This window comes from Biomphalaria glabrata, chromosome 2 (assembly GCF_947242115.1).
Source record: "Biomphalaria glabrata chromosome 2, xgBioGlab47.1, whole genome shotgun sequence".
Lineage (NCBI taxonomy): Eukaryota > Metazoa > Mollusca > Gastropoda > Planorbidae > Biomphalaria > Biomphalaria glabrata.
This window is the reverse complement of record NC_074712.1, coordinates 64,458,312-64,473,079: the sequence shown is the minus strand read 5'-3', so window position 1 is coordinate 64,473,079 and position 14,768 is coordinate 64,458,312. Positions and strand designations below refer to the sequence as shown.

Sequence of the window (14,768 nt, the reverse complement as noted above, 5' to 3'; positions counted from 1 at the left end):
GTGTCTAAGAGTGTTAACATCTCATTTCGTTGTGTCTAAGAAGTGTTAACATCTCATTTCGTTGTGTCTAAGAAGTGTTAACATCTCATTTCGTTGTGTCTAAGAAGTGTTAACATCTCATTTCGTTGTGTCTAAGAAGTGTTAATATCTCATTCCGTTGTGTCTAAGAAGTGTTAATATCTCATTCCGTTGTGTCTAAGAACTGCTAACATCTCATTTCGTTGTGTCTAAGAAGTGTTAACATCTCATTTCGTTGTGTCTAAGAAGTGTTAACATCTCATTTCGTTGTGTCTAAGAAGTGTTAACATCTCATTCCGTTGTGTCTAAGAAGTGTTAACATCTCATTTCGTTGTGTCTAAGAACTGCTAACATCTCATTTCGTTGTGTCTAGGAACTGTTAACATCTCATTTCGTTGTGTCTAAGAAGTGTTAACATCTCATTTCGTTGTGTCTAAGAACTGTTAACATCTCATTCCGTTGTGTCTAAGAACTGTTAACATCTTATTTCGTTGCTAGAATTACCAGACATCTGAACGCCCATAGGAGGACACAAATAAAAGACAAAAATAAAATTTTAAATTTGACTTACAATTAAATTGACGGAACATTTCAAGAACTCAAAGGCTGTTGGCCTTAAACTACTATAATAGGTATCCTATTTATAAGACGAAGTGACTTTTGCAGTAGTTCATTATTCATAACTCACACAAACATAGGCCTGGAAGATATTTTCTGTAGATTTTATTTTGTGAGCAGAATGTCTCTCAATGTAGAGTCTTTTCCCCTTTTTTGTTCACTCACTGTTTCGCGACTGTTGCGTTGCTCCACGAAAACATTGTTCCTCAAAAGAAAAATGTTAAGACCTTGAGCACGGAGTAACAGGTTTCATATAAATAGCCGTAAATATACAAACACCACTTTACACGAAGAAGGTTGTCACAAAATTTTATTTTGTCTCCTTAAGGTCCTGCAAATGATTTCTAGACGAAATAATGGTAAAGCATTAAAACATTATTCTCACCAATAACCCATTCCTTTAGATGCGGTAGGCGTGACTATTCATTGTATATATAAGTGAATGTGTGTGTGTAAACCAGAAGATAAAAAGAATTGAATTTAATTACTGGATAATATGCATTGCAAGAAACAAAAGAGTAAACGCCGGACATTTTAACTCATTAGGTCAATGCCTCCAGGACGGAGGACACGATCTCAAAAAAGCAAGACATGTCCTCCTTTTTCAGGAGGTAACCCTAATTGTGTTTTTTTTTAACTTAATATTAACATTGTTACAGATGTGGTGAGCGCCAAATCGTCCAATGTTGATGCTAAAACAGATTTTTACGAGCCTTCATTGGCGGATTTAAAAGCCAAAATAAAAAAGGTTAAACAATTTTATTTCTTCTTGACTCTACATTTAACTGTATGGAATTTAGCTCTTGTAAAGGAGAGTAATCCTTTATGGATTACGGGCACGACATGGCCTAAATTGTGCCGATGTGCCAAAAACTCAAAACTCAAACTCTGCATCACTCTTCTCAGTAACGCTTCTAGCAAAAGCCTTGGTTTTTTAAATTTTCGACCATTCTGCCACCTACGTAAGACTGGAGTTCCCTTTGTGAAATAAAATGTGTTAGATCTATAAGAAGTCAATTGCTTAAATAAAAAAAGCATTAGGCTAGCATTGTTGAAATTATTTACTACTTATGAAAGTCACTAAACGACTTGCTTCAATAAAATGGATTGTCATCGTCCATCACTTACCTATATAACGCTGTGTACATATTCATATTATAGAATTAGTCTAGCGCAGCGATTCTCAACCATTTATGCTCGGCGACCCCTTTTTGCAATCCCCGACTCTGCCGCGGAACCCCCCCCCCTTTTTTTTTTTCAATTGATAAATTGATAAAACAATCCATGTTTTGGATAGTCTTAGGCGACCCCCAAGGGGGTCGCGATCCACAGGCTGAAAACCCCTGGTCTAGCGCTATTCACACATGAAAATTCATTGTATTCTGTTCACTTAGAACGCCATTTTCTCTCCCGCCGCTTATTTGTCCTTTTCCCACCCTTTTACCTACCTAAATCCTTCCGTTCTCTTAAGGTACATGTCTACCATAAGAGTAAAAATCCACAAAAATTGAGAAAAAGGTTTTTTTTTAGTCTATCATGTTTACTATAGTTTGTACATTACTAAAAAAAAAATCTTTTTTTTTCATAATTGCTAATTAGGTATCCAATATGGCCTCCGTTATGGTAAAATATAGTAGTTTTGTGAAGTGGCCTAATATAACAATACACACCCCACCAACTTTTAAAAATATATTTGAAATACTTCTAGCTGGTTTATTTACATGAAATAAAGTTTAAATTATAGGAAAATGATTAAAGTATTGAATAATGTAAAGAACAAAAAATCTTTTTTTTTTATTTTTGTTAAATTTCATCATTCTTATGGTAGACGTGTACCTAAAGCAGAATAAAGGTAATGAATATTTGAATCAACTTGAAGTTGATCAAGTTGAATTCTAAAAACATTTTGTGAAGGATTATGTTAAAGTAAAACAACACCGCCACTTTGTCATGTAGGATTATGTTGTTGGTAAATCACTTATCTCTTTTGTCGTGCAATATTATGTTGTTAGTAAACCACACATCTATTTTGTCGTGTAATATTTTGTCGTTAGCAAATCACACTTCTATTTTGTCGTGTAGGATTATGTTGTTTGTAAATCACTCATCTATTTTGTCATGTAGGATTATGTTGCTATTAAAACACTCATCTATTTTGTCGTATAGGACTATAGTCCTAGCAACATTCAAACTTCCCAGACTGCAGTAAGGTCAGTAGTTGTTCATTTATATTCTCCCTTGTTTTTATTCTTCTTTATTACAAATTTTATATCAACTCACTCCGTCTGTCTGTCTGTCTGGTACAGATTTCGTACACGTTATTTTTCCCTTTTCCCATTCTCAGATTAAGTTTAAACTTCGCACAATTATTCATTGTCCCTAACAAAACATGAACTACTAAAAAAAAAAACAAATTACCAGTTAATTAATTAATTAGTGCTAATCTATTGTCGTAGAATGAAGAAGATTTTTTCTGGGATGCCGTATTCTCTATTTTCCATTGTGCTTTTCGGTGGACACTATTAAACGCTTTCTTAAAGTCTACGAAACTGATCGTTAGCCGTTGTTGGTACTCGAGACTTTCTTCTATGATATTTCGTAGAGCGAAGATCTGCTCTGCACATGATCTGCCTCTTCGGAAGCCTGCTTGTTCTTCTCTGAGCCTCTTATCTACAGACTGTTGAAGTCGTCTCAGCAAAACAGTGCTGAAAACTTTGCCCGAGGACAGAGAGGAGAGTAATGCACCTCCAGTTGTTGCAGTCTGCCAAGTTGTCCTTTTTTGAAAGCTTTACAATCATTCCTTTTTGCCAGTCCTCAGGGACTTAAGAAGTTCGCCAACAGATTTAAAAGATCAGTCATTCTGTTAACTAAAATTTTGCGAATGGAATGTAAGGCAAAGGGTGCCCCTGTCAGACTTGGCGAGTCAAAGCTTGAAGAGCTGGACAAGTTCACATACCTTGGCAGCATCATAACAAACGATGGGAATGCCTACCATGATGTAGCGTGCCAAACAGGAAAGGCAGGAAGCATTTTCCAAAGGCTGCAGCCTATTTGGACAAGCCAAGCCATTGGACTTGAGACGAAAATACACCTTCTTAACACAATCGTCATCTCAACAGCAACATATGCAAGTGAGTCATGGAAGTCATTATTATTATTATTATTATTATAGCTTTTATATAGCGCTACTTTCATGCTTATAGCATGCTCAGAGCGCTTTTTTGGGTGGAGGGGGTATCTAGGAGTTGGTTTTCCGTGCTGCCTTTAGGCGCTCAGTAAACACAACTCTGCCCGAGTCGGGTGTCGAACCTCGAGCCCCCTTCTAGGTAGCCAAGCCAAGCCAAGTTCACGCTCTCGACCACGCTTCCCACCATCTGCCAAAGTTGAGAAAAGACTAAATGTGGCTCAACAACAATGGCTGAGACGGATTTTGGGTGTCAGTTATATGGATCGGATCTCAAACAAGGAAATCCTAAGCCGAACTGGGAGTCGAACACTTAATGAGGTTGTGACAGAGCTTCGTATGAAGTTTGCGGGACATGTTCTCCGACAAAATGAACTACGCATATCCATGGCTGATACAAGGATTTAGTTGGCTTTTTATTTTAGTTTACGAAACTTAAATTACAGATATGGCTAAATTTGTGGGGTTTTATCCCATTATATAATTGTACACGTCATTTCTACCACACCCATTCTTATCTAAAGATGAAACTTTTAACAATTATTTAATGTAGTTAACAAAACATGAATCAATTTTTAAAAATTAACCAATTGCTAATTATTGGTAGGCTAATTGTTATGAGCATAATGATAACAGAGTCGAAAACCATGTCCGCTTAATAATAATAATAATAATAATAATAATAATAATCTTTATTATCCGTAAGGAAATTTGTCTTACAATTTGTGCATTACACCAAACAAAAAACATTATAACTATAAGAAACCAAAGTGTACATTCACACCAGACTCACTCATCATTTACATGTGACAAAGTTTATACCAGATTGTTCTTATTTAATGATTTGATTGCCAGGGGAACAAAAGAGTGTTTGTGTCTGTTTGTCTTTGCTATCGGTGTCTTGTATCTCTTTTGTGATGGTAAAATCACAAAATCCTGACACAAAGGGTGATTCTTTATTTCGAGGATCTTGTTAGCTTTTTTATAGATGTTTGTCTCAAACAACTGCCCAAATGGGGTTTGTTTTTTGCCAATGATTTTGCCAGCAGCATTTAGGATTCTATTAAGTTTATTTTTATTTTTAATGCTCAGATTGCCATACCAGGCAGTGATATTGAAACTTAAAATATTGCAGATGTGAGCGTGATAAAACATTGCCAAGGCCTTTTCGCTAACATTAAACGAGGACAGTTTTCTTAGTAGTCGTAATCTTTGCTGCCCTTTTTTGCTGATATAATCAGTATTTGCAGTAAAATTTAGTTTATTGTCTAGGATAGTACCAAGGTATTTAAAGGTTTGCACAATTTCAATAGTCTCTCCAGCTACAGAAACAATATCATTTTCCTTCTTGTCCCTACGAAAATCGATTATCATTTCTTTGGTTTTTTTTACATTTAATAATAAAAAAAAATATCTTTACAATATTCTTCAATGTGTTCTAATTCTTTGAAATACTCATTTACGTCTGAGCTCTCTGAGAGCAGGGCAAGAAGAGCCGCATCATCAGCGAATTTTGTGAAGGAGCAACAAGAACTATCGGATTGAAAATCATTGGTGTACAAAATGAACCACAATGGCGATGTCACAGCCCCCTGGGGCGCCCCTGTGTTAACTATGCGTTCATTAGATATAACATTGTTTACCCTAACCCTCTGAGCTCTCTGGGTCAAAAATTCATTAGCCCATAGTATTATGTATGGACTAATCTGCAACGCTTTCATCTTTTCAATGAGTAAATGAAGTTGTATAGTGTTAAAAGCTGACGAGAAATCAATAAAGAGCAATCTTACATAAGTGTTCGGTAAGTCCAGATGTTTGTAGACACAGTTTAAAATATTTAGGATGGCTATTATACACTGAATGACTACACAACACACATTTCGTGAACACATTCTTAGGGACGAGATACAAGCACATGTAAACATAAGAACGACAACCGATACAGCATCTAATTATCCTAACAGTAATTATTTTGTTGGTTATCAAAAATGGAAATAACTTCTACATTATTGAGAAATATAGTTGTAAATGTGGAGTCCTTCTCCCAAGATAATTTTTTTAAAAGTAATTTTTATATTTTGCTTGTATTTTTCTATGTCGTTCATGATCCCTTGCCCTACCTTAACTGTGTCAAATTCTAACCCTAACAATATTTTGTTTTATAAATAGTTGGATCAACTCCTACATTTTAAATTCTTTAAAAATTTGACTGGGGGCGTGGCGATAGAGTGGTGAAACGCTTGGCTTCCGAGCAGAGGGTTCCCGGGTTCGAATCTTGATGAAGACTGGGATTTTTTTAGTTCGGAATTTTAAAGGGCGCCCCTGAATCCACACAACTCTAATGGGTAGCTGACATTAGTTTGCGGAAAAGTAAATGCGGTTGGTCGTTGTGCTGGCCACAAGGCGCCATCGTTAATCTTTGGCCACAGAAACAGATGAACTCTACATCATCTGCCTTATAGATTGCCAAGTCCCAAAGGGTTACTAAAGTCCCAAAGGGTTACTAAAGTCCCAAAGGGTTACTAAAGTCCCAAAGGGTTACTAAAACTTGGTGGCGTTGTATTCACTCGTGTGGTTTTGTTGATTAAAACACTAAAGCGAAATTGTTGGAAAACATCATGTAATGAACATCATGTAATGAACAAAATGTAATGAACAAAATGTAGTGAACAAAATGTAGTGAACAAAATGTAATGAACAAAATGTAATGAACAAAATGTAATGAACAAAATGTAATGAACAAAATGTAATGAACAAAATGTAATGAACAAAATGTAATGAACAAAAGCCTAAACATTAACATAAATTTTTTTTTATCAAACCTTTTAAAATACAGACCATGGCTGACAATGTAGACTAATCAATGTTAGTAACTTTGTTTTTCTCAATATTACTTTAGATCTATCTTCATGAACTGTGTAATAATTGGAAACCCTTTCCTGACGTACCGGTTTAATGTTACAAAGGCATTCCTCAACAAGTAAGTTGTTTTATAGATTATCTTATCTTATCTTATATAATACAGACGTTACTTCAAAAAAGAAGATGATTGAAATTCTCTATACAGACTTTAATCTGCTGCTTTTAATTTTTAAGCTTTGTGTCACAGGATTAGAGTAATTTACTACAAGACAGTAATTTAGTCCGATTGCATAACGCGTAGGACGTAATCATCTTCTTTTTTGAAGTAACGTCTGTATTATATAAGATAAGATAAGATTGAGCAACTGTATATTACAAGTAAATATTTAAATAGTTGACAAGAGAAACACCACTGATAAAATACAAGAATCGACAAGTTGGCCACACCTTGTGATAAGTGAATCTACAACAAAGAAATATCCCCTGTACGTTAGTGAACTGATACATGTGTCCCTGGGAGAACCACGCTCTCCATAGACGCAAAAAAATCCTCGCCTCAAGTCTTATTTACACTATCTGGATGGCTGCCTGGTCGTGCGGTTTGCACGCTGGACTGTCGTTCAGATTTATCGATGGTCCCGGGTTCAAACCCTGCCCGCTCCCATCCCCCGTCGTCCTGCGGGAGGCTTGGACTAGGAAGTAAACTATCTTCAACTCTGAAGGAACATCCGAAACATGTAAAACATTTTACAAAACATCTGATGATTATTCTGCTTTTCCGTTCTTATTCCCAAATAGCCTACTTGAAAGGCTCTATGATACTTTTTGGCCTGGGCCTTTTTTCAAAATATATCCTGAAAATCGTAATGCTGACGTCATATTTTGGCCATACACCCCCCCCCTTTTTTTGCACTTTCAACAAAAACTGACCGCATTTCACTAATCCCCCCTTTCACTTGTGTATTCTAGCATATGTTACGTTTAATTGGAACGGCGCACTCCCAAGTACACTCACTTCTGGCCTGTGAGTTCTATATCAATCGGATGTTTATTATCTGACTAATTGACACGACCCGCCTCATAAAGCCCCCGTCAAAAACATATCCTTTTTTTTTCCCGAGAATTTGTCCAGGGTATGTGGGAGAATAAGTGATGAGTGTGTCAGTGCTTTTGCGTATACCAGTATATGTAGATATAAAAAATGTTTTACAATAGTGTTTTGACTACAACAAAATATTAAGATTCAAATGAATTGTAGGCCTACATTCATACAACCATGCATCATGTCAACTCTTGAAGGAAGAAACGCCATCCATACATTTGGCACCAACTTCATTTTTTTAGACTTACCCTGAACGAAATGGTCGTTGTCTTTCCATTAGGATTAAAGCAGAAAGATTTAAAAACTCCTTTATCCCACTTTCGGTCAGAGTGTTGTTACAAAGTCATTTATGGTCATCGACTGATTGTGAGCGTGAATGTGTTTCGTGTGTGAATGTTATTTGTATTTGCATCTCTATTGTTATTGTACAGCAGTTACGCTGAGATGGTCAAGTATAGTCAAACTGAATTTCCATTTGAATGGACCACTAAAATTATCTTATCTTATCTTACATATAGACCTATATATATATATATCTTGTGTCTATCCTCACAACAGACATAATCTACGACTTACTGAGATTTATTGGATAAAGAACAATGATAAAACTGTGTAAGTGTCTTTTGAGCAGTAGTAAATAAATACAATATTTATTCAGAAAACTTTTTCCTATTTTAGAATTATTAAGTACCTTTATAAAAACAAAAAGCTAAAATAAATAAGAAGTAGAAGTATGACTCACTATCCCATAGAGCAGAATTTCTCAAACTTTTACCAGTGGCGCCCCTCGAAAAAAATGTTGTTCGTGACCCAACCCCCTTTACTGACTGAGGATCTGGGGGAGCGCTGTAGGCCCCGCTGTAGAGTCAAAGAGGGTTTTAAGAATACAATAAAAAGAAAAGAAACTTTAAGATAAAAAATAATTGTAATACTATTGTCTGATTTTTCTTTGCATGTAGACTATATAATTACAATTTGGAATCCAAAAATGTGCGTTATGAAATGTTTACTAATGCTAGTTCGTTAAGTCTATTTTTGTATTCTGCAGTAGTAATTCGCTCATAATTTCTATTGGTTTGTATACTAAAGCGCACAATTCAAAATACGCAGGTCAAATAAAAAAGGGAGGCAGCATTGGCCAATACTGTTACGCGAGGAATATTCGAGGTAGGCCTACATATAGTGCACTGTAATAGCGTGACAGTCGTAAGAACATTTTCGTGTTAACTAAGACATCTTGTCGCGGACCTTCGTGGTAACTAAGACATCTTGTCACGGACCTTATTGTTAACTAAGACATCTTGTCACGGACCTTCGTGCTATCTAAGACATCTTGTCGCGGTCCTTCGTGCTATCTAAGACATTATGTCACGGACCTTCGTGTTAACTAAGACATCTTGTCGCAGACCTTCGTGGTAACTAAGACATCTTGTCCGGACCTTCGTGGTAACTAAGACATCTTGTCCGGACCTCCGTGGTAACTAAGACATCTTGTCGCGGACCTTCGTGGTAACTAAGACATCTTGTCACGGACCTTATTGTTAACTAAGACATCTTGTCACGGACCTTCGTGCTATCTAAGACATCTTGTCGCGGACCTTCATGCTATCTAAAACATCTTGTCGCGGTCCTTCGTGCTATCTAAGACATTATGTCACGGACCTTCGTGTTAACTAAGACATCTTGTCGCAGACCTTCGTGGTAACTAAGACATCTTGTCCGGACCTTCGTGGTAACTAAGACATCTTGTCCGGACCTCCGTGGTAACTAAGACATCTTGTCGCGGACCTTCGTGGTAACTAAGACATCTTGTCGCGGACCTTCGTGGTAACTAAGACATCTTGTCACGGACCTTCGTGGTAACTAAGACATCTTGTCACGGACCTTCGTGGTAACTAAGACATCTTGTCACGGACCTTCGTGTTAACTAAGACATCTTGTCACAGACCTTCGTGCTATCTAAGACATCTTGTCGCGGACCTTCGTGCTATCTAAGACATTATGTCACGGACCTTCGTGTTAACTAAGACATCTTGTCCGGACCTTCGTGGTAACTAAGACATCTTGTCGCGGACCTTCGTGGTAACTAAGACATCTTGTCGCGGACCTTCGTGGTAACTAAGACATCTTGTCCGGACCTTCGTGGTAACTAAGACATCTTGTCGCGGACCTTCGTGGTAACTAAGACATCTTGTCCGGACCTTCGTGGTAACTAAGACATCTTGTCACGGACCTTCGTGGTAACTAAGACATCTTGTCACGGACCTTCGTGGTAACTAAGACATCTTGTCACGGACCTTCGTGTTAACTAAGACATCTTGTCACGGACCTTCGTGCTATCTAAGACATCTTGTCGCGGACCTTCGTGCTATCTAAGACATTATTCACGGACCTTCGTGGTAACTAAGACATCTTGTCCGGACCTTCGTGGTAACTAAGACATCTTGTCGCGGACCTTCGTGGTAACTAAGACATTTTGTCGCGGACCTTCGTGGTAACTAAGACATCTTGTCCGGACCTTCGTGGTAACTAAGACATCTTGTCGCGGACCTTCGTGCTATCTAAGACATTATGTCACGGACCTTCGTGTTAACTAAGACATCTTGTCCGGACCTTCGTGGTAACTAAGACATCTTGTCGCGGACCTTCGTGGTAACTAAGACATCTTGTCGCGGACCTTCGTGGTAACTAAGACATCTTGTCCGGACCTTCGTGGTAACTAAGACATCTTGTCGCGGACCTTCGTGGTAACTAAGACATCTTGTCGCGGACCTTCGTGGTAACTAAGACATCTTGTCACGGACCTTCGTGCTAACTAAGACATCTTGTCACGGACCTTCGTGGTAACTAAGACATCTTGTCACGGACCTTCGTGTTAACTAAGACATCTTGTCACGGACCTTCGTGCTATCTAAGACATCTTGTCGCGGACCTTCGTGCTATCTAAGACATTATTCACGGACCTTCGTGGTAACTAAGACATCTTGTCCGGACCTTCGTGGTAACTAAGACATCTTGTCGCGGACCTTCGTGGTAACTAAGACATTTTGTCGCGGACCTTCGTGGTAACTAAGACATCTTGTCCGGACCTTCGTGGTAACTAAGACATCTTGTCGCGGACCTTCGTGGTAACTAAGACATCTTGTCCGGACCTTCGTGGTAACTAAGACATCTTGTCGCGGACCTTCGTGCTATCTAAGACATCTTGTCGCGGACCTTCGTGCTATCTAAGACATCTTGTCGCGGACCTTCGTGCTATCTAAGACATCTTGTCGCGGACCCTCGTGCTATCTAAGACATCTTGTCGCGGACCTTCGTGCTATCTAAGACATCTTGTCACGGACCTTCGTGTTTACTAAGACAAATTGTCACGGACCTTCGTGTTAACTAAGACATCTTGTCGCGGACCTTCGTGCTATCTAAGACATCTTGTCGCGGACCTTCGTGCTATCTAAGACATCTTGTCGCGGACCTTCGTGCTATCTAAGACATCTTGTCGCGGACCTTCGTGCTATCTAAGACATCTTGTTGCGGACCTTCGTGCTATCTAAGACATCTTGTCGCGGACCTTCGTGCTATCTAAGGCATCTTGTCGCGGACCTTCGTGCTATCTAAGGCATCTTGTCGCGGACCTTCGTGCTATCTAAGAAATCTTGTCGCGGACCTTCGTGCTATCTAAGACATCCCGTATTACAGTCGGGAGAAATTGACCGTTCTGACATATGAAAGTCGAGGAGAATCGCGTTAGTGGGAAGGTTGTGAAAAGTCTTCTTCCAACACTGTGAGTCGCTCCTGTTGCAGACGCCCTTCTCAGTTTACATTTGAACAAGGTTCTTCTTAGAAGATGAAACAACGTCTCTTACTTAAATTATTTAAATTTATGAAACTTTGGAAATCATGTCAATTTTCTTGGTTAATATTCAAAAATAGAAGGATAATTTTTGTTTCTTTTTCAGTACGTCCACCACCACCACCCTTTTGTTAGAGCGTCGCACCTCCCTAGAGGGGCGCGCCCCACAGTTTGAGAAACACTGCCATGGAGTGTTACGACACTTTAGCTAAATAGTAAATTCTCGACAAAGACATTGAAACTCAACAAACTCAATTTCTAAATATTGTTTTCGGGGGGGGGGGGGCGATTATATCAGCACTCACTAAAAATGACACAATATTTAGTTTTAAGAACTTAACTTTATCAACAAAGCAAAATAAAGTTAGCCACAAGATTTTAAAAAAATTGCCACATATTTGTGTTAAAATTTGTATAATGTTGCCAGATTGAATGACGCTCTGGCCAGCTTTCCGAATGACGTAGAACTAACTTCTGGCGAGGATACAACCAACATAGCCATTACTGCCCAGGTCAGTGAATTTAGTAATTTAGAAGCTAGTGTTGTTGTGACTACAAAATAATGTCAGTAAATCTGTGGTAGCTTTTAACACTAATCAATATCTAGGCTACCTTAGCAACTTCATTCAATCACCAAATCAACTCTTTTGGTGTTTAATTAGATAGCTTTTACACAACTTTGTTATTGTTTAACAAGCAAAATTATTTTTTATCGTGTACAAAACGATTTATGAGAAATAACTCCACATATACAATCTATCAATAAGCAGCATCTATTTCCCTTTATGATACCAACTATAAAAATTCTTACCAATAATTAATTAACTAATTGCTTTTTTTGTTTTCTTATTGATTCTTGTTTTGTCAGGTACAAGAAATAATTGTGTAAAATTTTAACATGATCCGAGATTGGGTGAGGGAGAAATAAAGTGTACAAAAATTGTACCAGACAGACAGTCAGATTGACAGACGGACAGAGAAAGTGGATATTAGGCCTACCTTTGTAAAACGGAGAGATATAATCCACATAGTCCTTGTTATCACATTGTTTAGAGCAAAGCAGAAGTTGACATTGTGTAACTTCAGCGAAGAAGAGTCTTTATTGAATCAAGAGAATGGCCTTGAGATGGTGGAAAATAACATAGTAAAAATAACCTAGTAGGCCTAATAAAAGGATATGTAACACAGTGGTCTGTTTCCATGTCCACATTTAGAAATGACAAAATTCTGCTACTACGCTCTTGCGCACGCTCCATTGGCTTCCCGTGAAAGCGAGAATCGATTACAAGGTCGCCACACTTTGTCATCAGTGTATATATAACAATGAGATGCCCTTGTACCTTAGCGAACTGATTACTCCATATGTCCCTCAGAGAGCCCTGCACTCAATGGACTCAACGCTTTTAGTAGTGCCATGTTTCTCCTTCAAAAGCTACGGTCTGCGTGCTTTTTCAGTTCACGGACCAAAGGTTTGGACCTCACTCCCCATTGATCTCAGAGAGACATGCTGTACCACTTTTAAGAAGAACATTAAGACCTACTTCTTAAAAAAAATTTTAGATTAGTTTTAGATCCATATTGTCGTGTTTGTGTTTGTAATGTTATTACAGCGCCTACATTTTGTTTGTTAACAGCGCTTTATAAATAAAATTATTGTTATTATTATTATCCTTTTTTTTTTATAGAGCATGAGTCTTCAGCCTAAAAGTTTTGTTCTGATAGGAGTGAAAAGTGCGGATGAAGATTCTGTCGAATTAATCAAGACTTTCAAAAATGCTCAGCTCAGCCTGAAGCTAGATGAGAAGAAAGGATCAAGGACAAATATACTCGCCATTTTATCATTTAAAAACAGGTATTAGTCATCATGTGTCAAAACAGGTATTGGTCATCCTGTGTCAAAACAGGTAATGGTCATCCTGTGTCAAAAACAGGTAATGGTCATCCTGTGTCAAAAACAGGTAATGGTCATCCTGTGTCAAAAACAGGTAATGGTCATCCTGTGTCAAAAACAGGTAATGGTCATCCTGTGTCAAAAACAGGTAATGGTCATCCTGTGTCAAAAACAGGTAATGGTCATCCTGTGTCAAAAACAGGTAATGGTCATCCTGTGTCAAAAACAGGTAATGGTCATCCTGTGTCAAAAACAGGTAATGGTCATCCTGTGTCAAAAACAGGTAATGGTCATCCTGTGTCAAAACAGGTAATGGTCATGCCGATGGGCCATCGATGTAAAAAAAAAAAAAAGATAGCACTGTATTCATTTTTTTTTTATTTAAAAGAAGAAAAAAACAAACATGTCTCTTCATTATAAACAATAATAATAATAATAATGGCGAAGTCTGCGATTCCGAAGATAAAGGACGACAACAGTGTTTCACGTGATTACGCAAACCGACTAACGACCTATATATTTTGTCATATCTAATGAGTTGTCTACCGGGATGTATTTACGTTTTAATTTCGTGTGATCCTCCGCAAGCTTTTTTCTTTGAGTCTCATATGTGTGTGTCCCGCTGCCTTTTTGTAAGAGCTCTCCAACTGCAGAGGCGATCTGCTGCCAGCTACTTTTCTTCTATGACAAGCATAACGGTCCCCGAAAGCTCTATAAAAGTGCAATAACTCCAACCGAAACTTCTACCATTTGAAACTGTCCGAGTTGAGCCTCAACTCTTTTGAAACGTTTTTGAAACTCTAGGCCTGATTGAACAGATTTGTTTTGTTTGGAAAAGATCGAAGTCAGTTTCTAGGTAGCCTACCACACCGCTATTTCCAGTGATTCGGACACTCCGGACGTACGGACTAGAGACATGGCCGAAAGCCGAGCACACCGGGGATTTCCGCCATTTCCTTCTCTTTACCATAATAACCGTGCAGGACTTTCAATGGAGCCAGCGTCGTGGCTCTATAGGTGAGAGTCTTGTCTTGCTACCCATTTGGCCTAATCGTTACCGCTTACGACCATTTTTGCATGGAAGCCACTATGTGGTAGGATAAATGCCTACCAGTCAGTATTTTAATAAACTTAACGATAGATCCGCATAGTCAGAGTGATAGCTATATCCACAAAAGCTGACAAGAAAACATATATATCGCTTCTCGACCTTTTGGTAACTTGAAAGTGTAGCATCTGTTCT

General features: G+C 38.2%; 1 protein-coding gene across 1 annotated transcript in view; it reads left to right on the top strand.

Annotated features, from left to right (window-relative positions):
- The window catches only part of LOC106051686 (adenosine kinase-like), a 45,834-nt gene that overhangs the window by 5,360 nt on the left and 25,706 nt on the right, over positions 1-14,768 (top strand). Inside the window, exons 3-8 of the mRNA XM_056021260.1 lie at positions 1,296-1,384; positions 2,803-2,846; positions 6,720-6,800; positions 8,343-8,396; positions 12,062-12,146; positions 13,320-13,486. Of these exons, the coding sequence (XP_055877235.1) occupies positions 1,296-1,384; positions 2,803-2,846; positions 6,720-6,800; positions 8,343-8,396; positions 12,062-12,146; positions 13,320-13,486 (520 nt within the window). The remainder of the gene's footprint in view (positions 1-1,295; positions 1,385-2,802; positions 2,847-6,719; positions 6,801-8,342; positions 8,397-12,061; positions 12,147-13,319; positions 13,487-14,768) is intronic.